Source organism: Myxocyprinus asiaticus, chromosome 33, assembly GCF_019703515.2.
Source record: "Myxocyprinus asiaticus isolate MX2 ecotype Aquarium Trade chromosome 33, UBuf_Myxa_2, whole genome shotgun sequence".
NCBI classification, from domain to species: Eukaryota; Metazoa; Chordata; class Actinopteri; order Cypriniformes; family Catostomidae; genus Myxocyprinus; species Myxocyprinus asiaticus.
In genome coordinates, this window is record NC_059376.1 from 9,771,503 (window position 1) to 9,799,041 (window position 27,539).

Genomic DNA, 27,539 nt, shown 5'->3' on the forward strand with positions numbered 1-27,539 from the left:
GTGATGGGTGTTTTGAGGCAAGGGGTTGATAAATAAGAAGGCTTGGTGGCGTCATCTGAAAAAGGCACAGAGCCGTTAAAGAGGCAGAGCAAGTTATATTTTAACTAGAAGCTTAAGTTTGTGAACAAACTTTGATGTTGGCTTGAGAAAACCCGAACCTTGAACCGGGACTGGAACTTGATGATAACAATAAAACAAATCACAAGAAAAATATGAAATATATGCAATTACTTATTATTTAAGCTCTCCATGTCATTATACCACATACGGCATTCACTCGGATTTTCACTGTCATAAGACTTCATTGTATGTGTTGTAAAAATAAGTGAATGTGAAAAGGATATTTGATCATTTCCTCACCCTCATGCATCCCAGATGTGTATGACTTTCTTCTGCAAAACATGAATGAAGATGTTTAGAAGAATATCTCAGCTCTCTTGGTCCATTCAATGCAAGTAAATGAGAAACAGTGAGAAACAGATCAATAATTAAGTCATTTTTTACTATAAATCTCCACTTTCACTTTCATTTCATGTTCTTAAGAGTTCTTTGTTTTTTGATTGATTTACATAAGCATATCGCCCCCTACTGGGCAGGGAGGAGAATTTATAGTAAAAAAACTTAAATATTGATCTGTTTCTCACCCACGCCTATCATATCGCTTCTGAAGACATAGATTAAACCACTGGAGTTGTATGGATTACTTTTATGCTGCATTTATGTGATTTTTGTACCTTCCGAGTTCTGATCACTATTCACGTGCATTGAAAGGACCAACAGGGCTGAGATATTCTTCTAAAAATCTTAATTTGTGTTCATCAGGCGAAAGAAAGACACATCTGGGATGGAATGAGGGTGAGTAAATGATGAGAAAATTTTCATTTTGGGGTAAACTAAGTTTATTTGAAAGACTGTCTAGGCACATAATAACACCGTAGAACTGCAACTGTTTATAACTCTTTCAAGATGTACAGGCTCACACTTTAAATGGTCAGTGCTTTGTATTTTAGATAATTAAAATAGCAACAGATCCAGTGAAACAATTAAGTTTGGGTGATTGTTTTTATATTTTTACATGCCATTCAAAAACGTGCCATTTTTCAACTTAAGAGTGAAATAAAAGACTGAAAATAACACATTTGTACTTTTCTTCTACTTGGAATGTAAATGTTCATGACAAAGGCAAAATGGTTACTGTCTCTTTAAGAGGGTTTTATCGCATGATGCAAAATTGAAGGCACTCTGTGCAGTTTGTTTCGTTGAGTTTAATCTTTTGAGAGCTGTAAAGTCTCATTATTTTCGTACTGTGTCGTGCTGTTGCATCTGTATTCATTTACTTTAAGATGAAAGTTTGTCAATCAACATTCGGACCCTACCGGCCCAATTTTTGACCGGTCCAGCGGGAATTCTCCTGATCTTCCCGATTGCCACTCCGGCCATGCTTGAGACATAACAGACTCGCCAAGATATCATGTATTTTGTATGTATTTGTCCATTCAAATGCAAGGAGAAGCGAAAGTGATCTCTCTTCGGGGCGCGTGCGTTGTCTGAGACGCGGCTCGGCTCAGTGCGGTAAAGTTAGTTTTATATTTGACATTCGTCACAATACCCATTAAACTCTCCATGCCTATAACATTTTCAAGCCAAACCAATTTGGACATGCATGTATAGGTTTTCTTTATCTAGCACAAAGCTGAATAAAAAAAAATAAAAAAAAATTCATATAAATTTTATTTACATTTATGCATTTGGCTGACGCTTTTATCCAAAGCGACTTACAGTGCCCTGATTACAGGGACAATCCCCCTGGAGCAACCTGGAGTTAAGTGCCTTGCTCAAGGACACAATGGTGTTGGCTGTGGGGATTGAACCAACAACCTTCCACTTGCTTTTAGGAGTAAATGTGTAGTACTTGTTCAATAAAATGTGTAAAACATGCAATCACCCGCATGCAAGAAGAAGCAAAAATTATCTCTCTTCGGGGCGCGTGCGTTGTCTGAGGCGCAACGCGGCACTCTGTGTCACACAAAACAGCTCGCAAGCACTAAAGTGAGTTGCTTTGCATGTTGTTGTGCTTGAATGGTGTAAAATCGCATGAATGTTCAAACTGGCAAAAACACATACAATTGACAAACCTTCGTGAAGACACAAGCGAAAGTGATCTGGCATCTGGGCTCACGCGTTGTCAGAGACACGACGTGCCACAGAAAACAGCTCGCGAGTACTGAATTGAATCCTTTCGTGTCTTCTTGCGCTCGAATGGTTTAAAATCGCTTGAATGTTGAAATTTGGAGTATGCATGTATTTGTCATTTTCAATAGATGGAAAATGAAAGTAAAAGAAAGGATTTTTTTTTATCCTGGGGCTCCATCCTCTACTGGACCGTATTGCTCCATGTGTCTATGTGATTTTTTATTTTATTTTTGATCATCATTTATATAAAAAGGTAGAAAAGATATAGCAACAAACTTCAGAACAGTCCCCAGGTCTGTGCGAGTTTGTTGCTTGTAGCATGAAAGCTCTAGGAGTAGCAGTTGAAAATTTTAGTCTCAGAAGAATAAGCATAAACTAGATAGTAAAGTTTGAAGATAAACTTTATGTTGGCCTGACAAAGCCTTGTCTGAAAGTTTAAAATAGTTTGAAGAGTTGGAAGTTTGAAGGTCTTACAGTCAGACAGACAGAAGGAACATCATACAGATAGACAGCCAGCTGCAAGAAGTCCTATGCAACCCTACCCCTTGCTTGTTTTTCTGAATGGCAAACTGGTTGCTATGGTAACCCCATTTGGTTGCTAGGCAGTTACCAAGGTGATACTGAAAAGGCTCCTTGCTACCCTGAGTCAAATGAATGAAACCAGAAATCTCTACGATGTTCTGGTGCAGAGATATGTGCTTTGTTACATGGTTGCTAGGGTAATCACATATGGTTGCTAGGCAGTTGCCAAGGTGATACTTAGCAAGGCTTCTTGCCAGCCTGAGTAAAATAAGTCAACCCAGAAGTCTCTACGAAGTTCTAATGCAGAGATATGTAATTTGTCACTTGGTTGCAAGGGTAACCCCATCTGGTTGCTAGGCAGTTACCAGGGTGATACTATTCAAGGTTCCTTGCCATCCTGAGTGAAATAAGTCAACCCGGAAGTCTCGACGATGTTCTGGCGCAGAGATATGTGATTTGTTACTTGGTTGCTAGGATAACCCCATCTGGTTACTAGGCAGTTACCAAGGTGATACTTAACATGGCTCCTTGCCATCCTGAGTGAAATAAGTCAACCTGGAAGTCTCTACGATGTTCTGGTGCAGAGATATGTGATTTGTTACTTGGTTGCTAGGGTAACCCCATCTGGTTGCTAGGCAGTGACCAGAGTGATACTTAATGAGGCTCCTTGCTCTCCTGAGTGAAATAAGTCAACCCGGAAGTGTCTACGATATTCTGGTGCAGAGATATGTGTTTTGTTACTTGTTGCTAGGGTAAGCCCATGTGGTTGCTAGGCAGTTACTAAGGTGATACTTTACATGGCTCCTTGCTATCCTCAGTGAAATAAGTCAACCCTGAAATCTCTACGGCATTGTGATCCTTAGATACCCATCTTAGTGATTTTGAATGGAAGTCAATGGTGTTTGGTTGCTAGGGTGCTCTAAATGGTTGCTAGGGCGTGGCTAAGTAGTTCCCATGATGATAGATGTAGACTGATTGCTCACCCAATTAAAACAAGCCAACTGTCATGTCTCGGTGCACTGTACCCCCAATCCCTTAGAAAAGTCATAGCACAGGTGTCGTCAATAGGCCGGTCGATTTGACACCTAATTCATGGGTCTACTACAAACAGTGCAGGACGAGTTAGGTGCCGAAGTTTTGTACGGAATAAGAATAATAATAATAAGTATCTGAGATTACAATAGTGATGCTTTGCTCCGCAAGCACCACTAATAATAATAAGCTTATGTAGTAGATCAGTATGTTGGCTTTGTCAAGCCAACATAATAATAATAATAAGTTTAAATAGTATAACAACATAATAAAATATTATGAAAACAAAGAACATGTATTTGGAAAAACAAAATGGTAATTTTTGATTTCATGTTGACTTCAAACATAGAGAATTTTGGTCACCACAAATTGTTCTTTGACATGGAAGTGTAGGTGTCTGTAACTCTTTTCTTTCAGTGAAGGAGAGAAAGAATTTCTAAATATATTTTTCAGGAGAAGATGCTTACAGGACAGACTCAGAGGACATTGAAAAGTGCTAGCATACTACCCACTACTGGACGAAGAGAGCTAATACCTTTGGTTGCTTCCTTTCAAGCCCTAAATTCTCTGAACCTGCAAACCTGGAATGAAAACTTGTTTTTACATTTTCATAATAAAATGTAAGTTGTGCTTGCCCGTGCAAAACTCACCACAACAATGCTCTAGTTCTTTGCCAGGACGTTGCTAAGGTCTTCTGAATGGTTGTTATCACACTGATATTCGGTTGCCAGGGTGTTCTGGGGGGTTGCTAGGGCATTGATAAGGTGTTGTGAATGGTTCCTTAGTGGACACTTACTGGCCCAAGTCAAAAGAGCCGGCCCCCCCAAGTCTTTTTGATATTATAACTCAAACTCTAAATCGCCCCACCTTAAATGTAAATCTATTGGATAGAACATATTATTGTTCACCAGGCAAAAAAAAAAAAAAAATGAATCACACACTTTGACACAAAAATACGATCTGAGGTATGATTCAAGTCCATAGCACAAACGGTATGTGACGAATTACACATGTTAGGTTAGGGATTTGAATAAAACCCCAACCCTATATTCTAGAGATGCACCGATATGAAAACTTTTGGCCGATACCAATACCGATTTTAACAAAAACCTATAGGAGATATTTGAAACCCGAAAGCGGAGATATTCTTCTAAAAATCTTAATTTGTGTTCAGCAGAAGAAAGAAAGTCATACACATCTGGGATGGCATGAGGGTGAGTAAATGACGAGAGAATTTTCATTTTTGGGTGAACTATCCCTTTAAGGCCGAGGTGACAGGCAAACTACTGACCAGCAGGGTTACTACACTTATTAAAGGAATATTCCAAAGGAATATTAAAACAAGTTAAGCTGAATCGACAGCATTTGTGGCGGAATATTGATTACCACAAAAATCAATTCTGACTTGTCCCTCCTTTTCTTTAAATAAAGCAAAAATGGAAGTTACAGTGAGGCACTTACAATGGAAGTGAATGGGGGCCAGTTTTTGAACATTAAAATACTCACTATTTCAAAAGTATAGCCACAACACATACACAATATGCATGTAAACATGATCTTAGTGTGATAAAATTACTTACTAACCTTTTCTGTTTAAAGTTATAGCCAATTTTACAACTTCGTTGCCATGACGATGTCATATCAACAAACCTTAAAACCCTAAAATGACAGTAAAAATGGCAATTTAAAGAAAAGGAGGGACGAGTCAAAATTTATTTTGTGCTAATCAACATTATGCCTTGACTTGTATTGAGCCCGGTATATTCCTTAAACCTGAATTAATGCATTATTGATTAATTAATTATTAATAACTTTTCACTAGTAGCCAAAGGAATAAATAAAAAAAAACCATTCAGACCTATTTGCTAATGAAACACAATCTGTGCATCGGTTTGAACGTTTCATTGCAAAGAGCATCACTATGGCTTACGGGAAGGTTTTACTCCATACAAGAGCGATTTCTAGCCGATGCCATATTTTAGACCAGAGCATAACTAGAAAAACAAATATTCACCATTATATTTAATTTCTTTTCCAGGGCTGATAAACACAACTTTAACATTCCCTGACATTTCCAGGTTTTCCATGACCAGGGAAACCCTCTAACAGTGAAACTTGCCATAGCAAGCAATACTACTACTACTTGCCAGTGCTTGCTTTGCATAAAAGCTCTCAAAGGTAATACTCAAGTGTGTCCCTGTTCTGAGTGCGCGTTGCCTGCAGCTACTGTATATCTGATTAAGTTAACGAGAGCAGAGAAATGAGAACTGTCACTGGAGCAGAAGTTCTTCTGTCCAACTTAATTGTCTCCTTTATTTTTAAGGGCCCTGAAGGAGACATGTTAAACTCAAGAGCTGAATAACCCAACGATTTATCTCAAACATGGCTCTATGCTGACTGATAATGGGTAGACATGGTGCCCTTGGGTTCTTATGCATAAATAGGGAGGACAGGAGAGGATAACAGTACAGGGATTATTACAGTAAAGGCTGCTTGAGGTTTTGATTGAGGAATTCCAACTCAAAGTGAATTACACTTTGCAGGGAAAAAAACAAAAACAAACGCTTTTTAAATGTCTGATAATGCTTAGTGCTGGAGTTAAGAAAAAGTTTAGAGATAGACACTAAAAAGCTTGTAAGAGCTGAAAGGCTCATATTCATCAGAAGATGGCAAATTTCTCAAAAAAACATTTACGCGTTTTCATATTTGTCGATAACAAAATAGTGCGAAAAGTGGATGGAAACTAGGCTATTCACCTTAAAAACCTCGTCTGATTACAACACCGTTTCATTTGCTTTTAGCGCCCCCCGCTGGACATTTCATTGGGAAACTGCAGCCGATTTCGTTTTGCAAATATGTTGCCACAGTCACATAATGTTCATGAGATCAGGCTGACATTTGTATACATTTTAGCATACACTCTTGATGTTGATTAAAAATACAGTCTATGGACATATTATGCATTTACCTCTCTATAATTTAATTTTGCATGAACAATTACCACCCTCTCTCTGACCCTTAGGATTAAACAAACAGTTTTTTGCAGTCCTTTTAAGAATTCTGTATGTACATGACACCTATTAGGGTTGGCTAATCATTTTGGATGTAAAAAACTTCCAGTGCAATTGACGCTGTCATTTATCAGGGCAGGCCAAGTTTCTAAATAGTGAAAAGGCATCAATATATAAATGTGCGGTCATATATTAATGAGCTCATGCATGTGACACATTTCTTAGTTTCCATAAATATCATATGTTGCATTAAAAGATATTTACAGTAGGAAGTTTGTCTCTCTTGGCTCGCATGTGTGTGTGTGTGTGTGTGGGGGGGGGGGGGGGGGGGTGTCTTATAATGCATTTCCAACAGATGAACATAGCTGACCTGTTAACCACACCAATAATGCCCAGTCTGACAGGTATGACCCGACCCAGGAGAACTTCCAGAGCATCTGTCCCCGCGTCCATCAAATCCAGCTTACTAATTACCAGCAGCGTCCTACGACCTGACCGCGCGCATGCACACACACGCACACACACACACACACATAATGAATACATTCCCTGAAACAGTGCCCTTCAAGTGTGTCAAAATGACATCTGGCATTCTCTGCATGTTGCTCACCATCTGGGTCCACCTCTCGTGCCAGTTTAAGGGCATCAGACGTGGCCAGATCAGAGTTTGCAGGAGACACACACAGGATGAGGGAGTTGGGGTTGGAGATGTAGGACAGAATCATCTCCTGAACTTGAGTCTCGATGTCTTCAGGCTGGTCACCAACTGGGACCTACACAGACAAACAAAACACACATTACAATCAGTAATCATTTTTGAGCAAAAGTGTATTTATGAGTTTACAGCTGTCATGGAGTTACATTACAGCGGGAAAAAAGTAGTATTTTTGGTATTTTCTTTTTTGCAGTAAACTTTGAAGCTCCAAAAAGCATATAAAGGCAGCATAAAAGTAATCCATATGACTCCAGTAGTTTAATCCATGTCTTCTGAAGCGATCCAATCAGATGAGAACATACCAAATTATAACTCATTTTTAATTATAAATATTAAGATCAGCAGACTCCTTGGTGATTGTGATTTTAAGCTTGATTAAGCATCCTAGCACCATCTAGCGTCAAGCGCGAGTAAGTGTAATCGAGCTTGAAGTCTTGATTGTGTCTAGAGATTGCAATGGCAAGATGTACAGTGAAAAAGGAGTTATATTATAGTCTGTTAACACCCAAAATCAATTAGATCGCTTCATAAGACAGATATAACCACTGGAGTCTTATGGATTACTTTTATGCTGCCTTTATGTGCTTTTTGGAGCTTCAAAGTTCTGGCCACCATTCACTTGCATTATATGGCTCTACAGAGCTGAAATATTCTTCTAAAAATCTTTATTTGTGTTCTGCAGAAGAAAGTCATACACATCTGGGATGGCATGAGGGTGAGTAAACGAGAGAAATTTCATTTTTTGGTGAACTATTCTTTTAAGACCTACATGAAAAACAGCAGATGCGATACATGGTATAAGAACATGTTCTTTTACTGTGGTTACCTTAGTAATACCGGGCAAGTCCACCAAAGTCAGACAGAGCACATTAGGGGAATAGATCTTCAGGTAAATGGGCTCTGAACTGATGCCCTGAGAATGAAGAGAGAACAACTAAATGAGACCAGTTAAAATATTTCCAATGGAACAAAAGTCAGTGGTTGCGCCTTTAACACGATATGAAACATTGCACTGATAAGTGCTGTTTAGTGTTTACCTTATTGTTAGTACTGCGATTGGTTTCCTCCTCAATCTCCTTCCGTATTTCATTAAAATCTGTGAAAATCTGAGCAAAGAAAAACAACATTTTAAACCTGATCTTTAAAGATCTAAAAGTGGACATATTCTACACTTTTGTCGCATTTTTCCGCTAAAGTCCATTCATAATGTTAGACAAAATTTCTTGCACCAAAAGCCAGTCATAATTTAGCTTTACAGAATCATTTTCCATCCTCTCTCAGGCCCTTAAAAACAGGCTGTTTTTGCTACTGTACCTTTAAGACTTAATGTAAATTAGCTCTGTTACGACTGGCACACCTCTTTGCATGTGAAATGCACCCTTGCCAAGTTGCTGAATACTGAATAGAAATGTGGGTGGTCATTATGCTTATATTTCTGATATCATAGCCCTGACACATTGTAAATTACCTGTTTTTGCAACTTTTAAATGGTCTGGGTGGACTCAGGAGGTTTCCATGGAGAAACTCACAAAATAAGTACTGGTTTTGTACATGAAACAGCAAAAAGTAATTAACATACAAAATTATTATACCATTGTTTGGTCAACAAATATTGCACTAAATAAACTGTTTAAATGTGTAACATTTAAAACACGTGACATCTTGCCCCAATAAAATGTGACAACTTGCTGACAAATCTGACATTTCTAAAAATACCCTTGTCCTGAGAAAACTACTATTATTATATAGCTCTGGGTTTTCAAACTGGGGTCCGGGAATCCCCAGGGGGCGGTTCAAAGGGGTGCTAGGATGTCCGTGTGAAATTTTAGAGGAATAAAATGTGTAAACAAGTCAATACAAAATTTAACATTTGCCATATTGGACGTTATCACCGTTTCATTCTGTTTTGTTTTTTTTAAGGACTACAAATGGATTTGAATTTAATTGAAAAAAATTTCTTCAGGTTTTTGCATGTAACATTACTCTTAGTGGATAGAAAAAAGATATGTGGTCATATGAAAGGAGTAGTTCACTCAAAAATGAAAATTCTCTCATCATTTACTCACCCTCATGCCATCCCAGATGTGTCTGACTTTCTTTAATCTGCTGAACACAAATGAAGAGTTTTACAATATCTCAGCTCTGTAGGTCCATACAATGCAAGCGAATGGTGATCAAAACTTTGAAGCTCAAAAAGCAAATAAAGGCAGCATAGAAATAATCCATACAACTCCAATGATTAAGACCATGTCTTCAGAAGCGATATGATAAGTGTGGGTAAGAGACAGATCAATATTTCAGTCCTTTTTTACTATAAATTCCCTCTCTGCCCAGTAGGATGCGATATGCACAAAGAAAGAAAATCGCCATAAACAAAGCAAACTCTTAGCAGAGAAGAGAGCTAGGAGGGCTGTTTGAAGGTGAAGATTTATAGTAAAAAAGGACAAAGTTCTGGCCACCATTCACTTGCATTGTATGAACCTACAGATCAGAGATATTCTTCTAAAAATCTTTATATGTGTTCAGCAGAAGAAAGAAAGTCATACACATCAGGGATGGCATGAGGGCAAGAAAATGAGGAGAAATATTTCATTTTTGGATGAACTATTCCTTTAATAAAAAGTCAATATTTTCTAGATATTTATTTCAGATACTTCATTTATTGTTATACAATAACAAAATAGAATACAATTATTTAAATTATCATTAAATATATTTATTTAAATTATTATTAATTTCATGATTATTTCACAACCACATTTTTGCAATTGGAGTTCTGACTCAATAAATGAAAATACTAGCCCCAGTCTCATATAGTGGGAGATGAGGTGTCATAACTCAAAAATCAGGGTTATTCTGGAAACCTATAGAGTGGTTGATTACCTGGTTTTTGCAGTGAAGGAAGGTGCCCCATTCTTCTGCTTTGATTCCTTCAGAACAGTAACAGAATCAGAGAACGAGGAAAAACAAATCAATATTAATGACAGTGTGTCCAGCACACACTGAACAGTAACCCTCTTACCATAAAAGACCACAATGGAATAAAGGCAGTTTACAGGACTGCAAAGTGGACTGTCTTGAACAAATTGCAAAATCAATATTCTGCAGAAATATGTTACATAGTGACCGGACACAACTGCACACACTTGAGACAGTTCAGCGTACATAAACATCCATTCGCTTCACAGTCAAAGTCTCTCACTGTGAAGAAAACTGTGCAAGTAGGTTTCACAAACCAAAACAACAGATGCAAGAACAATCTAGGTTATGAAAAGTGAAGTTTACAGGAAGTGAAGACTAGGTGCAGTGATATAGACAGAGATGAAGGTAAGTTCATGCAGATGAACATTTGCTGAAAAACAGAGACCTGGATAGCTGTTTTTAGAGTTTGGTTTAGCCCCGTTGCCTGAGAAAGCGGAGAACAGCAGAGAGAGTGTTAGGAACACATGCACAGAAAGATCAGAATAAGACATTTTCATAATGAGCAGATATTAATAGAATTTTAAAAACAATCCCACAGTTTATAAAAACAAACAAAAATTGTGTTAACAGTAATGCCCTTACAATGGAAGTCTATGGGGCAGGGTATTCCAGAGGATTTAAATGCAGAAATGAGAAGCACATAGTTTTTTTCCAAGCACTTCCGAACACAAATCAGTGTTATTTTAAAGTTGTCTAAATGGCCCTTTTAGTGGTGGAACCCTATGTGTAGATTTTCTCAATGTAAACAGTCCCTTTCTGGTACACTTGCTCATGTTATCTGAAAGTTACAGGTTTTACCGGCTTTACATGGTCATTCCAGGAAATGAAACACTTTATATAACTTTGGACAGACAAGGTAAGTTTTATCACATTAATCGCATTTACATCTATACATTTTACATCTTGTAGCTATATTTTCAACTAATACTTTTAAAGTATTAGTTCACCCAAAAATGAAAATTCTTTCATAGTTTACTCACCCTCATACCATCCCAGATGTGTATGACTTTCTTTCTCCTGCAAAATACAAATGAAGATTTTTAGAAGAATATTACAGCTCTGATGGTCCACACAATGCAAGTGAATGGTGTCCAGAACTTTGAAGCTCAAAAAGGCCCATGAAGGCAACATAAAAGTAATCCATATGACTCCAGTGATTAAATGCACTTCTTCTGAAGCTATATGATAAGTGTGGGTGGGAAACAGATACATTTTTAAGTCCTTTTTTACTATAAATCTCCACTTTCGACCAGCCCTCCTCTGCACGTACATGGGAGGTCTTTTTCTCGTGATTTGCATTCTTCGTGCATATCGCCACCTACTGGGCTGTTGGGGAAATATGATTTATTTATTCTTTTCCTTTCATTTATCTCTTCCTTTTCCTTTCTACTTCCTGCCCAGTAGGTGGCGATATGCATGAAGAATGCAAAACACCAAAAAACAGAAGAAGAAGACCTCTAGTCTCGTGAACGCACATACCTGGGCTGGTCAAAAGTGGAGATTTATAGTAAAAAAAAAAAAAGGACTTAATTTATCTGTTTCTCACCCACACCTATAATATCACTTCTAAAAACATGGATTAAACCACTGGAGTTTTACGCTGCCTGTATGTGCTTTTTGGAGCTTCAAAATTCTGGTCTCCATTCACTTGCATTGATAGTGATATTCTTCTAAAAAAAATTTATATTTGTGTTCTGCAGAAGAAAGAAAGTCATACACATCTGAGATGGCATGAGGGTGAGTAAACGATGAGAGAATTCTCATTTTTGGGTGAACTAACCCTTTAACATTTTCCTGGTGCAATAATTTGCCCAATAGACTTCCACTTTAAATCTATTATTGTGCATACAATTTATGCTTGTTTTAGCAAACTGAGAGATGGGTCAAAATGATTGTTAATGGTAATCGACAGCAGGTCACAGATGCTTTCAATAGAGTATAGCAAGAGACTCTCCGGCTGTCTCTTAACACCTAGTGAGCTGTCAACCTAGACAACATTTTTGGGCATCATAGGCACATTCAAATGTTTTCTAGATAGCAGCTCAAAAAAGACACAACCTCTGTGTTTTCATTCAACAGAATATAGATATGATAAACTCCTAAAAGAGAGGCAGGTATGAGATGTTACCATTTTCTTGTTTGCATCTCTCCTGCAGAGGGTGCACGTTCACTAGCTGTAGCACTAGAGGGCGCCGTGTGACTATTCCTGAACCCCGAGGCAGGAAGTCTCGTCCAACCAAACTCTCCAACACTGAGCTCTTTCCGCTGCTCTGTATATATATTGGAAAAAAGAAACAAAGTGCATACGTGGCTTCATGGGGAAAATATGTTTATATGTAAGCTTACTTCATGAATGTGTTAAGGGATAGTTCACCCAAAAATGAAAATTTTCTCAGCCTCATGCCATCTCAGATGTGTAGGACTTCAGTTGAAAACACAAATTATGATTTTTAGAAGAATATCTCAGCTCTGTTGGTCCATACAATTGTGCAAGTGAAAAGTCTTCTGAAGCTTTCTAATAGATTTGGGTTGATTTCGATTACAGTTAACTTCCTAGCGCCATCTAGTGCTCTGCACATGCTTCATGAACTAGGAAATGTAATCGAGCTTGAAATCACGATCGTGCCTAGAAACTGCAATGGCAAGATACAGTGAAAAATATTTTGGTCTGTTCTCTTCCAAAACTGATTGGATAACTTGTGAAGACATGGATTTAACCACTTGAGTCATATGTATTACTTTTATACTGCCTTTATGTGCTTTTTGGAGCTTCAAAGTTCTGGTCACCATTCACTTGCATTGTATGGACCAACACAGCTTAGTTATCCTTCTAAAAATCTTCATTTGTGATCTGCAAAAGAAAGAAAGCCATGTTTCTGGAATGGCGTGAGGGTGAGTAAATGATGAGAAAATTTTCATTTCTGGGTAAAATATTCCCTTTAAGAAGACTATATTTAAGAAGCTATATTCTTTACAGAATATAGCGCACATGTCATATGGACTTATTTTAGCTTACTTTTATGGTGCTGTTTTGGTCATTTTAGAGCTTAAAAGCCCCAGTTCCCTTTCAGTTTCAATATATGGATATTTTTCAGAAATTCACCTTTTGTGTTACATTTGAGAAAAACAGGTTTGGAACGAATCTTCATTTTGGGTGAACTATTCCGTATTTGAAATATCGTACTGATGGTTTTGATTTCGATGAACATACGGACCAATATTAAAACCTTTCACCTTTAGATAAATGCCTGACCTGTGATCCTACGACTACGATCTGAGGAAGCTGGATGATCTCAGCTCCAACTGTGAGGAAAACCTCCTGCAGTCTGTTAATAATCGGGATCAGAGTTTCCATCTCTGTGAGAGACAGAAGAGAAGTCGAATCTGAAATATATGGTGATGTACTGTGTGCTGCATATTCATAAAACCACATCAATCAATTTACACTTACACTTGTGCAATAAAACAACGTTTATATATGCATTTGTAAATATTACTGATTTGCAGTTTGATTGAATATTGCATGATAACATCAGCTCTGCTGTGTGTGATGCTCAAAGCAGAACAAGGTTACATGAGAGGAAGGACTGGAAAAACGATAGAAACATTAACAAATCAGGCTTCATAGAATAATATCCTCACCGCAGTGCGATGCGTCGAGCCGTCTGTAGCTAAATTACACGGTCACGGCGTTATACCGGTCACTGTCATGATAGAAATGATAGAAATGATAGAACTATAGGTACACTCAATGGAGGACCGACATGTTTGAGGTTTCGCTTTTCTGCGCCCTTACCGTAGGCTGTCAAAGACGGCTTCAGCGTCATCTTCAAGCAATTTGATTGGTTAATATGTTGATGATGTTATGTTTCGGGTTGAGCTCATTGGATATAACAACTGTCAATCATAGTGTGTCACTTCGCCGCTTCGCCACGCCCCTTCCCAACATCAGGACCCCCACAAAATTTCATCCAAGAACTTAAACATCACAGTAGGATGAGGATTCCTTTCATATTCGTCAGGAAATCCAAGAAAGGAAAAAAAAAATAAAAAATTTAACTGGCCCATCTGAAAGTTACATCAAATCTAGAGTGCAAGGGGATAATTTGTAAATCCATAACCTTGCACAGGGGCGTAGATTCCAGGGGGGATGAGGGTAGCCATGAATAATGGAAACAAGTAAATGCTTCACGCTGCTCACCTTTTAGATACAGACATCTCCTGTCAAACTTGAGAACACATATGTGCATTAAATATACAAGCCAGGAAAATTTTGTTTTTTTTGCGTGATCTGAGGGAAAGTAGCACAGTTTATGATACAAGTGTTGGCAGATTTTACCAGGGCTGCATTAACACACGGGCTTACCAGAGCATAATTGTCCAGTCACGGTATTGTCCAGTTGACATTCTCGGGAGGCGGAATGCTGTGTCCTGCCAGACACGGGTAGAACATTGTTAAAGACCATGCGCGACACGGACAGGTTAAGCCGTTGTACACTGTCTCCAGGACGCGACTGGGGTCCGAGTTGGATTGGCAAATGGGGTGGCAAAGCTCATTTTCAGGGTGGAAGCCGCCACCCCATGCCACACTTCTGGCCCTGCCCCTGTCTCTGGTTGCAAGAAGCAGACATGTGAGTGACAAGCTCTGCGCACTTTGCTAAATTTTTTATTAAATTCATGTTATAATCTGATGAAATTTGATACACCCAGTTACACATTTGCTCTTTGAGGCAAAACATGGCAAAGAAGTCAAAATCCTCGGGCTCTGGAGACATTAAAAGACACTTACGTGTTCAGGATGAAAGCCCCGACAGGCCTACAGACCGGGGACTCGATTTGGATAGCGCGGCGGGAGAGGAGATCCAGCGTCAGTTGTCCAACATGACGGTGATGTTGACGAAGGGTCTTGCTGACTTGGAGGATGTCGCTGTAATACGTCAATCGATTATGGCGATGGAAATAAAATTCTCTGATTTAGTTACAAGAGTGTCTGAAGCTGAGAGACAAATCGATTGTCTGGAATCTTTGGAGAGGGAATTAACCGCTAATCCACCCACGACCAAAGTTGATTTGGAACATCTCCTTGAAAAGCTTGAAGATCTTGAGAATAGAAGCCGCAGGAATAATGTTCGAATTGTTGGAATTCCTGAGCATGAGGAGGGCAGAGATATGGAGAAATTCCTAGACGAGCTTTTCCCGAGTCTGCTCAACATAACAGGCCACAAGCTGGAAATCGAGCGAGCTAACAGAGTCCCAGCTCACAGATTTGCTGAGGGAGACAGGCCCTGATCGATTCTGGCCAGATTTCTGAGATCATCCGATAAAGATCTTGTGTTGCGCCAGGCGAGGAGCAAAGGGAAGCTTTCTTGGAAGAACCATAATATTTTCTTGTTCCCGGACTTTGCGAGTTCGACAAGAGAGAAATGCGATCAGTTCAAGGAATGTAAGAAACTCTTACATCAGCGAAAGATCACTTTTTGGACTCAAGATGGCGCCGAGTATGGCTGCTGCGTTGCGAGCTCCGACACAACATAGTAATGTTTTGTTTGTTTTGTTCACAATTCTTATGTTTTTTGTCTTGGATGTTGTCTGCCTTATTGTCTACGACAGACAAACACTTTTGGACGTTGGTTCAGCAATCTCACACCGTAAACCGGACTTCACATTCCTCAATGCCGACCCACTGTTTACAAACACGCAAGCGGAGCCCTTTGTCTGGGCAGCACGGCCACGGAAACGCAGGAGGAAAAGGGGAAACAGAGCCGGCATTCTCATCAGAGTAAGACGCCACGCAAATCGACCCCCGCTACCTACTATTCTACTGGCAAATGTTCAGTCTCTGGATAACAAGCTCTGCGAGCTGAAAGCGCGGATCTCTTTCCAACGAGATACAAGGGACTGCTGCATTATCTGCCTAACAGAAACTTGGATGTCTGCGGAGATTCCAGACTCAGCCATTGAACCCGCGGGGTTCTACGTGCACCGAGCGGACAGAGCGAAAGACCTCTCAGGTAAAAGCAGAGGTGGTGATGTATGTTTTATAATCAACAAATCCTGGTGTGATCAGAGGAACGTACATTCTATCAAGTCTTTCTGCTCTCCTGATCTGGAATTTCTTATGCTTCTGTGTCGACCATTCTGGCTACCGAAGGAATTCACAGCGGTCATTATCACTGCTGTGTACATCCCGCCACAAGCCGACACAGACCGGGCATTCAAGGAACTGTATGGGATTATAAGTGAGCAGGAAACCGCGCACCCTGAGGCCACATTCATTGTGACCGGGGACTTTAATAAAGCCAGTTTAAAATCAGTTGCACCAAAATATCACCAGCACATTAGTTTCAACACACGAGGGGACCGGGTTTTGGACCATTGCTACTCTCCATTCCGGGATGGCTACAAATCCCTCCCCCGCCCACCATTTGGCAAATCAGACCACTCTTCCATTCTGCTTCTGCCCGCTTACAGGCAGAAATTGAAACAGGAAGTACCCGCCCTCAGAACGATCCAGTGCTGGTCGGACCAATCAGACTCTATGCTACAGGACTGTTTTGATCACACGGACTGGGAGATGTTCCGGTCCGCCTCTGATGACGACATCGAGCTTTACGCTGATAGCGTAATGTGTTTCATCAGAACGTGCGTAGAGGACGTTATTCCAACCAGAACTGTACGAATCTATCCGAATCAGAAACCATGGATCAATAGCGATGTTTGCGCGGCACTTAATGTGCGGACCTCCGCTTTTAATACCGGGAACATGGAGGAGCATAAACAAGACAGTTATGCCCTCCGAAAAAATGATCAGAACCGCAAAACGCCAGTACAGGAGTAAGATTGAAGGACAGTTTAACACCACCAACTCTAGAAGCATGTGGCAGGGAATTAACATTATCACGGACTTTAAAGGGAATAAAAACTCCACCATGAACACCGCTGCCTCTCTCCCTGATGAGCTAAATTCTTTTTATGCTCGTTTCGAGGGAAATAACACCGCCCTCGCGGAGAGAGCTCTCCAGGCTGAAGCTACAGAGGTTAGTTCACTCTCCGTCTCTGTAGCTGATGTAACCCGATCCTTTCGACGGGTGAATATCCGCAAAGCCGCGGGTCCAGACGGCATTCCGGGCCGCGTCATCAGAGCATGTGCGAACCAGCTGGCTGGTGTTTTTACGGACATTTTCAACCTTTCCCTCTCTTTGTCTGTAGTCCCCACATGCTTTAAAACATCCACCATTGTGCCTGTTCCAAAACAATCAAAAATAACTTGTTTAAATGACTGGCGTCCTGTTGCTCTGACCCCCATCATCAGCAAATGTTTTGAAAGACTAATCAGAGATTACATCTGCTCTGTATTGCCACTCTCTCTTGACCCGCTGCAGTTTGCTTATCGCAACAACCGCTCCACTGATGATGCCATTGCATCTACAATACACACTGCTCTCTCCCACCTGGAAAAAAGGAACACTTATGTGAGAATGCTGTTTGTAGACTACAGCTCAGCATTCAACACCATGGTGCCCTCCAAGCTAGATGAGAAACTCCGGGCTCTGGGCTTAAACAGCTCGCTGTGCAGCTGGATCCTGGACTTCCTGTCAAGCAGACGCCAGGTGGTTAGAATAGGCAGCAACATCTCCTCATCACTGACCCTCAACACTGGAGCCCCGCAGGGCTGTGTTCTCAGCCCACTACTGTATTCCTTGTACACACATGACTGTGTGGCAACACATAGCTCCAATGCCATCATTAAGTTTGCTGATGACACGACGGTGGTAGGTCTGATCACTGACAATGATGAAACAGCCTACGGAGAGGAGGTGCACACTCTGACACACTGGTGTCAGGAGCACAACCTCTCCCTCAATGTCAGTAAGACAAAGGAGCTTGTGGTGGACTTCAGAAGAAAAGACAGAGAACACAGTCCCATCACCATCAATGGAGCACCAGTGGAGAGAGTCAGCAGCTTCAAGTTCCTGGGTGTCCACATCACTGAGGAACTCACATGGTCCGTCCACACTGAAGTCGTTGTGAAGAAGGCTCATCAGCGCCTCTTCTTCCTGAGATGGCTGAGGAAGTTTGGAATGAACCGCCACATCCTCACATGGTTCTACACCTGCACTGTGGAGAGCATCCTGACTGGCTGTATCTCCGCCTGGTACGGCAATAGCACCGCCCACAACCGCAAAGCACTGCAAAGGGTGGTGCGAACTGCCAGACACATCATCGGAGGTGAGCTTCCCTCCCTCCAGGAAATATATACAAGGCGGTGTGTGAAAAAAGCTTGGAGGATCATCAGAGACTCCAGCCACCCGAGCCATGGGCTGTTCTCACTGCTACCATCAGGTAGGCGGTATCGCAGCATCAGGACCCGCACCAGCCGACTCCATGATAGCTTCTTCCCCCAAGCAATCAGACTTTTGAACTCTTGATCTCCCACGATCAAAATACATCAGCACTGAACTTTATTACCCTTACTCTTATATCTCACACCGGACTGTCATAAATTATATTATTATTATTATATTATGTTCTCTCTTAACAACTGACTATCAACCGACAGCCTGAATGTCAATACAGTACAATACTGTACATTCTATATATATATACTTCTTTATATATTTTTATTTTTCATTTTTTATTGAATAATGTGTATCTACAGGTGCATCTCAATAAATTAGAATGTCATGGAAAAGTTCATTTATTTCTGTAATTCAACTCAAATTGTGAAACTCGTGTATTAAATAAATTCAATGCACACAGACTGAAGTATTTTAAGTCTTTGGTTCTTTTAATTATGATGATTTTGGCTCACATTTAACAAAAACCCACCAATTCACTATCTCAACAAATTAGAATACATCATAAGACCAATAAAAAAAACATTTTTAGTGAATTGTTGGCCTTCTGGAAAGTATGTTCATTTACTGTATATGTACTCAATACTTGGTAGGGGCTCCTTTTGCTTTAATTACTGCCTCAATTCGGCGTGGCATGGAGGTGATCAGTTTGTGGCACTGCTGTGGTGGTATGGAAGCCCAGGTTTCTTTGACAGTGGCCTTCAGCTCATCTGCATTTTTTGGTCTCTTGTTTCTCATTTTCCTCTTGACAATACCCCATAGATTCTCTATGGGGTTCAGGTCTGGTGAGTTTGCTGGCCAGTCAAGCACACCAACACCATGGTCATTTAACCAACTTTTGGTGCTTTTGGCAGTGTGGGCAGGTGCCAAATCCTGCTGGAAAATGAAATCAGCATCTTTAAAAAGCTGGTCAGCAGAAGGAAGCATGAAGTGCTCCAAAATTTCTTGGTAAACGGGTGCAGTGACTTTGGTTTTCAAAAAACACAATGGACCAACACCAGCAGATGACATTGCACCCCAAATCATCACAGACTGTGGAAACTTAACACTGGACTTCAAGCAACTTGGGCTATGAGCTTCTCCACCCTTCCTCCAGACTCTATGACCTTGGTTTCCAAATGAAATACAAAACTTGCTCTCATCTGAAAAGAGGACTTTGGAACACTGGGCAACAGTCCAGTTCTTCTCCTTAGCCCAGGTAAGACGCCTCTGACGTTGTCTGTGGTTCAGGAGTGGCTTAACAAGAGGAATACAACAACTGTAGCCAAATTCCTTGACACGTCTGTGTGTGGTGGCTCTTGATGCCTTGACCCCAGCCTCAGTCCATTCCTTGTGAAGTTCACCCAAATTCTTGAATCGATTTTGCTTGACAATTCTCATAAGGCTGCGGTTCTCTCGGTTGGTTGTGCATCTTTTTCTTCCACACTTTTTCCTTCCACTCATCTTTCTGTTAACATGCTTGGATACAGCACTCTGTGAACAGCCAGCTTCTTTGGCAATGAATCTTTGTGGCTTACCCTCCTTGTGAAGGGTGTCAATGATTGTCTTCTGGACAACTGTCAGATCAGCAGTCTTCCCCATGATTGTGTAGCCTAGTGAACCAAACTGAGAGACCATTTTGAAGGCTCAGGAAACCTTTGCAGGTGTTTTGAGTTGATTAGCTGATTGGCATGTCACTATATTCTAATTTGTTGAGATAGTGAATTGGTGGGTTTTTGTTAAATGTGAGCCAAAATCATCAGAATTAAAAGAACCAAAGACTTAAACTACTTCAGTCTGTGTGCATTGAATTTATTTAATACACGAGTTTCACAATTTGAGTTGAATTACTGAAATAAATGAACTTTTCCATGACATTCTAATTTATTGAGATGCACCTGTATATAGTGCGTATTGTATACTGTACAGTGTATGTTATTATTTGTATATTGTTGAGTGTAATTATGTGTATAACAGATGTTTAAATTGTGTTGTGTTAATTTGATGTTATTGTAAATTGGTATATGTCTCATCACTGTCACGACTGCTATGTTGATCGGAACTGCACCCAAGAATTTCACACACCATTCCACTTGTGTATATGGCTGTGTGACAATAAAGTGATTTGATTTGATTTGATTTGATTTGACTTTTGCTCTGATGTTTCCGGCCAAACTGAGAAAAGAAACGAAGGACGGTCGCAAAGTATTTACATGTCCCAATCAGGCAATGTCTTTTATTGAATCAATGGGTGAGTAAACCATTGGGTGTTTCTCATGTGAGTGGGTCGACTTTGGTTTTCTTTTTTCTTTTTGCGTTGGCTCCACCAAGTGGCTGGAGCCTGTTTTGTGAATAACACTTTTCCTTAAAGAAACTTTTGCATTGATGAAAGATTACTTTTGCATTGAAGTTCCCAGCTAGTTTGAGAGTGGACACTACGGATGACTGCAAAATATCTACATGCTCACACAAAGGATGTCTTTTATAAAGTTGATGGATTGTGTAAGTCATGGTATATACTTTTATGCGGCCTCCGAGTGAATTGACTTGACCATCTGGGGAACCAGGATGTCGGTTTTGTTTCTTTTTGTATTGGTTCCGTCTAGCGACTGGAGCTTGTTCTATTGAATAACACTCCTTTGGAACAGCTGTGGATAAATCTGTTCATTCTTCGTGCTTATTCCCCCTGCTGGCTGGAGTTTGTTTTGTTGAGTATTTTTACAGGGACATTGGAATGATTACGTCATCCGCTGAACTCATCACAGCTGGCTCACTGAACATTCGTTTGTCTGTCCGAGGAATCTGAAAGGTTTTATATCAGCTGGAATTTGTTTTGTGGAAGATCACACCTTTTAGACAGTTCTGTGAATGAATCTACACGTTCTTTGTGTTCATTCTTCCTATTTGCTGGGGTTTATTTTACTAAGTATTTTCTGTTATGTAATTTTGCCAAGCAAATTTGTGAGGCAAAATTGAGCAATCCGATGGCAAAGTTGTCGTGGGGGCTCATGGGCGTTCATGGACCTTTTGAGTTTAGAGGGATTGTCGCCGGTTGGTGCTTTCGTGCGCAGGGTTAATGCGCACGCTTTTCTTTTTTCTGTTTGTTTTGTACGGGAGGAAGTTCGGGGTTTGATTGTTTCACTAATGGAGAATGTGGTCTGTATTATTTTGTTTTTGACACACAATTTATTTTTTCTATTATATCAAAATGTCAAATGTTAATATAAGTGTACTATCTCTCTCCACATGGAATGTAAATGGGTTGGGGAACCCCATAAAAAGAAGGAAGGTTATTACTTTTCTTAAACATAACAAATATGATATAGTGTTTCTTCAAGAAACGCATCTTTCCCCGCAGGCAGCTGAAAAAATTGGGAAGATATGGGGTGGACATGATTTTTTTTAGTGCTGGCTCAAGTGAGAGCAAGGGAGTCATTATATTGATTAATAAACATCTACAATTCAAATGTCTCAAACAGACTAAAGATAAATTAGGGAGAGTCATTATTGTTTTAGCTGAAATTCAAGGGCAAAGGTTGATTTTGGCTAATATTTACGCACCTAACGCTGATGATCAGGGCTTTTTTATAGATCTTGAAGGGATGCTGCAAACCGCTGGCACCCCTCTTGATATAATATTGGGAGGAGACTTTAATCTTTTGATGGACTCAGTCCTTGATCACAGTGAAGCAAAATTGTGTAAACCCCCTAGGGCAACACTGACACTTCATAGGATGTGTAAAAATCTTGGTCTTACAGATATTTGGAGACTTTTGAACCCATCTGGTAGGGACTATACATTTTTTTCATCAGTCCATAAGATTTATTCTAGAATAGATTTTTTATATATATATATACAAATCCCTAATTTCATCTGTTGTTGATTGCTCAGTTGATTGCTCAATCTTAGTCTCAGATCACGCCCTGGTGAGTTTAGAGGTGTTGCCATATACAGAGAAAAATAAATCATATAGTTGGCGCCTTAATGTGTCCCTTTTGCAAAATCCTGATTTCTAACAAATGTTAAAGACTGAAATCAATGTTTATATGGAGACCAACTGGTCCTCAGTATCCTCTGTGGGCGTGGCTTGGGAGGCACTTAAGGCGGTTCTTAGGGGTCGGATCATACACTATGCCTCATTCACCAAAAAATCCAAAGCACAAGAATTTGTGGCATTGGAAGGAAATATTAAAAGTGCCGAGGCAGAGCTGAAGCGCCGTATGTCATCTGATGGCCTCAGAGAATTGACCCAATTGAAATATAGATATAATACTATTTTGTCACGGAAAGTGGAGTTTTGGTTATTCAGGACAGTCATACTTTGAGTAAGGGGACAAAGCGGGAAAACTTTTGGCTAGATATATAAAGCAGAGAGAGTCATTTCTACCATTCCCTCAGTGAAATCTGCTGGTGGTGAAATATTTACCTCGGCCATTGATATTAATAATGCTTTTAAAGAATTCTATTTTGATCTCTATAGGTCCAGGTCTTCGTCTACTGATGAAGATATTAGAAACTTTGTGGAACCATTAGATCTCCCTACACTGACGACTAAGTAAAAAAATTATCTTGATTCTGAGATAACCTTGGAGGAGCTTGATTAGGTAATTAAGGCCTTGCCTACGGGCAAGTCTCCGGGGCCTGATGGATTTTCCTCTGAGTTTTTCAAATCTTATGCTACAGAACTGGCTCCACTTTTGTTAGAAGTTTATACGGAATCATTAAAGAATGGAAAGCTTCCTCCAACCATGACACAAGCCTGGATCAGTCTGATTCTTAAAAAGGACAAAGATCCAAGTGAGGGTAAAAGTTACCGCCCAATTTCCCTGATCCAGTTAGATGTAAAAATGTTGGCCAAAATTCTGGCTAATTGATTAAGTAAAGTTATGACATCACTTATACATATAGATCAGGTGGGGTTTATTCGAGGCCACAACTCTTCTGATAATATTAGGCGTCTCATCAATATCATGTGGTCAGTAGCGAATGATCAATCTCCGGTCGCTGCCATCTCACTTGATGCCGAAAAGGCGTTTGATATGGTCGAATGGGATTAATTTTTTAAGATTTTGGAAATGTATGGGTTCAGGAGTACATTTATTGGTTGGATTAAGTTACTTTACAGACACCCTGTAGCAAACAGACCGGTTAATTTCAGATTATTTTACTCTGGATAGAGGCACCCGGCAGGGTTGCCCTCTTTCCCCATTATTGTTCTGTCTTGCCCTGGAACCATTAGTAGCCACGATAAGAAAGGAGGATGATTTTCCAGGGGTGACGGCGGGAGGTGTGGCGCATAATCTTTTGCTTTACGCAGATTATATTTTATTATTCGTCTCCGACCCTGCTAGATCTATGCCTTGCCTCCACAGAATTATTAACCTCAGGATACAAAGTCAATTGGTCTAAATCCGAAGCTTTGGCTTTGACAGCGTACTGTCCAGTAACGGCCTTCCAGCCGGGTGCCTTCCAATGGCCCAAACAGGGAATTAAGTATTTGGGAATTTTATTCCCAGCAAATTTGTCTGATTTAGTCAGAGTTAATTTTGATCCCTTAATAAAAAGGTTTTCGAATCATGTGGACAGGTGGGCTTCATTACACTTATCGATGATTGGGAAGGTTAATGTTTTTAAAATGAATTGTATTCCAAAATTCAACTACCTGCTAAAGTCTCTCCCTGTAGATGTCCCCCTCTCTTATTTCAAGCAATTTGATAGCATAGCGAAGTCCTTCATTTGGAATGGTAAGCGTCCCAGGTTAAATTTCAATAATTTACATAATTGACAAAGGTGGGTTAGGCCTACCCAAGATTTTGTTTTATTATAATGCATTCGGTCTTAGACTTTTGGCTCATTGGTCACTTCCACCTGAGAGAGCCCCTCCTTGGTTTTGTATTGAAAAGGAAGTTCTTGCCCTTATCTCTCCACTGCAAAGCCTTTCTATTAAACTATCCGGAGAGGTTAAGTCGCACCCCATTATTTTGCATTTGTACTTGATATGGACAAAAGTGTCCAGAGTGTTTAATTCTGATATTTATTTAAACGTAGCCTCAAGCATTTGGCTGAACCCTAAACTATGTATTAATAAGTCCCCTTTCTGTTGGTCAGATTGGATTATGAGGGGGGTTAATACACTTGGTGACCTATATGAGAGTGGAGTATTTAGATCTTTTGAAAATTTGATTCAAGATTTTGGGATTCCCAGATCTCAATTTTATAAGTATTTACAGCTGCACCACCTGCTCTGCTCTGTTTTTGGGAGTAGCATACACCCCCCTAGAGCGGCAGATACTCTGAGAATGGTGATTACTGCTTTTGGGAAGGGTCATGAGGCATCAGTGTATTACTCCCTGCTAATTCTGGGGGACGGAGCTTTAAATTCTCTCAAAAGATTATGGGAGGAAGATTTAAATTTGTTACTGGAGGAGGGAGTGTGGGCTAGGATTCTAAAAAAACATCAAGTCTGCATCTAGAGATGCAAGGGTTCGCCTTATGCAATTTAAGATTTTACATAGATTTTATTGGACCCTCTCTAGATTGTATAGGCTTAGTCTTAAGGACACACCCATCTGCTGGCGATGCCATTCTGAAGATGGAGACACCACCCATGTTTTTTGGGGGTGTTGTAAGATCCAAGAATTTTGGCTGAAGGTGCAAAGTTTTGTGTGATGTGTTGGGCACTCAGGTCTCGTTCTGCCCCAGACTCTGTATTTTGGGAGATAGGGAGGTCATGGATTTGGAGGATAAGTACATGAAGGACTGGGTTTTGACCAGTGTGATGATTGGTAGGCAGGTTATTTTGAGGAGTTGGAAGTCGGATGGAGCACCCTCATTCCCGGAGTGGTGCGTGGAGATGGGGAGGGTGGCTGCCTTCGAGGAGGTGTGTGTGTCTATATTCTATTGACCACAGGGGTGTTCGTGGGGGGATCAGGGTGGGGTGGGAGTTTGGTAGGGGGAGGGGATATAGTGGGGGTTTAATGTTTAAAGTGTTTAATTCAGTATATATATGTTGTTGTATTTTTTGTGTTCATTTATGAATCAATAAAAATGTTAATAACAAAGGAAGTAAGTACAGTCAGAGACCTTTAGTATTTAATCTGAGACAGAGCACTTGTATTAAAATGAATGGGAGAAATAGAAACGGCCAATATGATGGGTGTAGAAAAGGAAGTCTACCTTACAGGTAAAAGAGCCAGTCACCTTTCGCCTGTCAGTCAACTCAAAAAAGATTTCATTCGCAAATCGAACACGTCATGTCGGAATTACTGTAATTACGAGATGACTCTTTGATTCTACTCAGACCTGTTCACGTCCTCAGACCTTGTAAGTTATTCTTTTTAAAAAGTAAAAATTGCATCTAATAAAATTGCATATAAAACAGAAATATGGTTTCACTACCTTCAACTTTTGTGGCCGCTGCCATATTGGTTCTTTATATATGAGGTCATGACTGTCAAGTCTGAGCTTTCATTGAATTCCACATTTAGAACTTGTAAATTCTTGTAATTCTACAAAGGCGTGAATGCTTTTTACAAGTCAGAATCTTGTAATTACTGTAATTCCGACATGACGTGAATGCACCATTAATCATGCTTGTGAATGAGTCAATTCAGACACAAAAGATCCGAATGTAAAGCGCATGACTGAGGGTGGGACTGAAGATCGTAAGGCATAAAAGATCACAGTAAGAGCCTCTCCCTGTCCTCATTTTTTTTTGTTCTTTTTTCTTTTTTTTTGCCTATCCAGAGGCATACTGTGATAAGGATAATTTCATGGGCAATGGAGGAGTCAGGAAACAGTGAACAGTTGAGTGTTTATTCTCACACTTTAGCTTCACACACACGCACACACAAAGCAAAACATCTCTTAGTGGCCAACTCAAAATAGCTCTCTCTAAATGACAGTCTCTATTGCAGGTCTTTCCTCTGCCACTGCTGTGGGCCACTCTCTCCCTCTTCACTGCCGCTGTGGTGAGCCTTATCAGGTCTCCCTCCGCCATCACTATAATGAGAGATAGGTGTTAGAGTAATTACAGCCCAGGTGACGAGCCTTGCCGCTTTCCCTCTCCCGCAGACAGACACATGACCACACCCCCCCCCACCCCATGCCACATACACCCACTGCCGACTCAGGCCGGGGCAACATCCAGCCTGCCTACTCCCCCCCATTTCTGGAGAGAAAGTCAGCCACAAGCATCTGGGCCCCCGGTCTGTGGATCACCTTGAACTTAAAGGGCTGAAGAGCCAGATACCAACGGGTGATCCACGCGTTAGTATCCTTCATGCGGTGGAGCCACTGCAGAGGAGTGTGATCGGAACAGAGGGCGAAGGCCCGCCCCAGTAGGTAGTAGCGGAGGGTAAGAACAGCCCACTTAAACGCAAGACACTCCTTCTCTTTAGTACTGTACTTTGTCTCCCTGAAGGAGAGCTTGCGACTAATAAACAGTATTGGCCGTTCCTCCCCTCCCACCTCCTGTGAGAGCACCACCCCCAGCCCCCTGTCAGATGCATCCATCTGCAGAATAAAGGGGAGAGAGAAGTCAGGAGACAGCAAACAGTTGAGTGTTTATTCTCACACTTTAGCTTCACACACACACACAAAGCAAAATGGCTCTTAGTGGCCAACTCAAAATAGCTCTCTCTAAATGACAGTCTCTGTTGCGGGTCTTTCCTCCACCACTGCTGTGGGCCACACTCTCCCTCTCCTCTGCCACTCTGGCGAGCCTTATCAGGTCTCCCTCCGCCATC

General features: G+C 40.5%; 1 protein-coding gene across 3 annotated transcripts in view; it reads right to left on the bottom strand.

The window, feature by feature from the left end:
* The window catches only part of LOC127423960 (dynamin-1-like protein), a 42,703-nt gene extending 28,462 nt beyond the window's left edge, over positions 1-14,241 (bottom strand). The window contains exons 1-10 of one of the 3 annotated variants that reach the window (XM_051668682.1): positions 14,098-14,241; positions 13,709-13,812; positions 12,584-12,725; positions 10,841-10,879; positions 10,357-10,403; positions 8,511-8,579; positions 8,300-8,386; positions 7,369-7,531; positions 7,129-7,249; positions 5,332-5,406 (exon numbers count right to left, since the gene is read on the bottom strand). In XM_051668682.1, the coding sequence (XP_051524642.1) occupies positions 5,332-5,406; positions 7,129-7,249; positions 7,369-7,531; positions 8,300-8,386; positions 8,511-8,579; positions 10,357-10,403; positions 10,841-10,879; positions 12,584-12,725; positions 13,709-13,810 (845 nt within the window). In that variant the 5' untranslated portion in view covers positions 13,811-13,812; positions 14,098-14,241. The remainder of the gene's footprint in view (positions 1-5,331; positions 5,407-7,128; positions 7,250-7,368; positions 7,532-8,299; positions 8,387-8,510; positions 8,580-10,356; positions 10,404-10,840; positions 10,880-12,583; positions 12,726-13,708; positions 13,813-14,097) is intronic. The other 2 variants (XM_051668683.1, XM_051668684.1) reach the window with 2 other exon arrangements.
* Between the last annotated feature and the right edge of the window lie 13,298 nt (positions 14,242-27,539).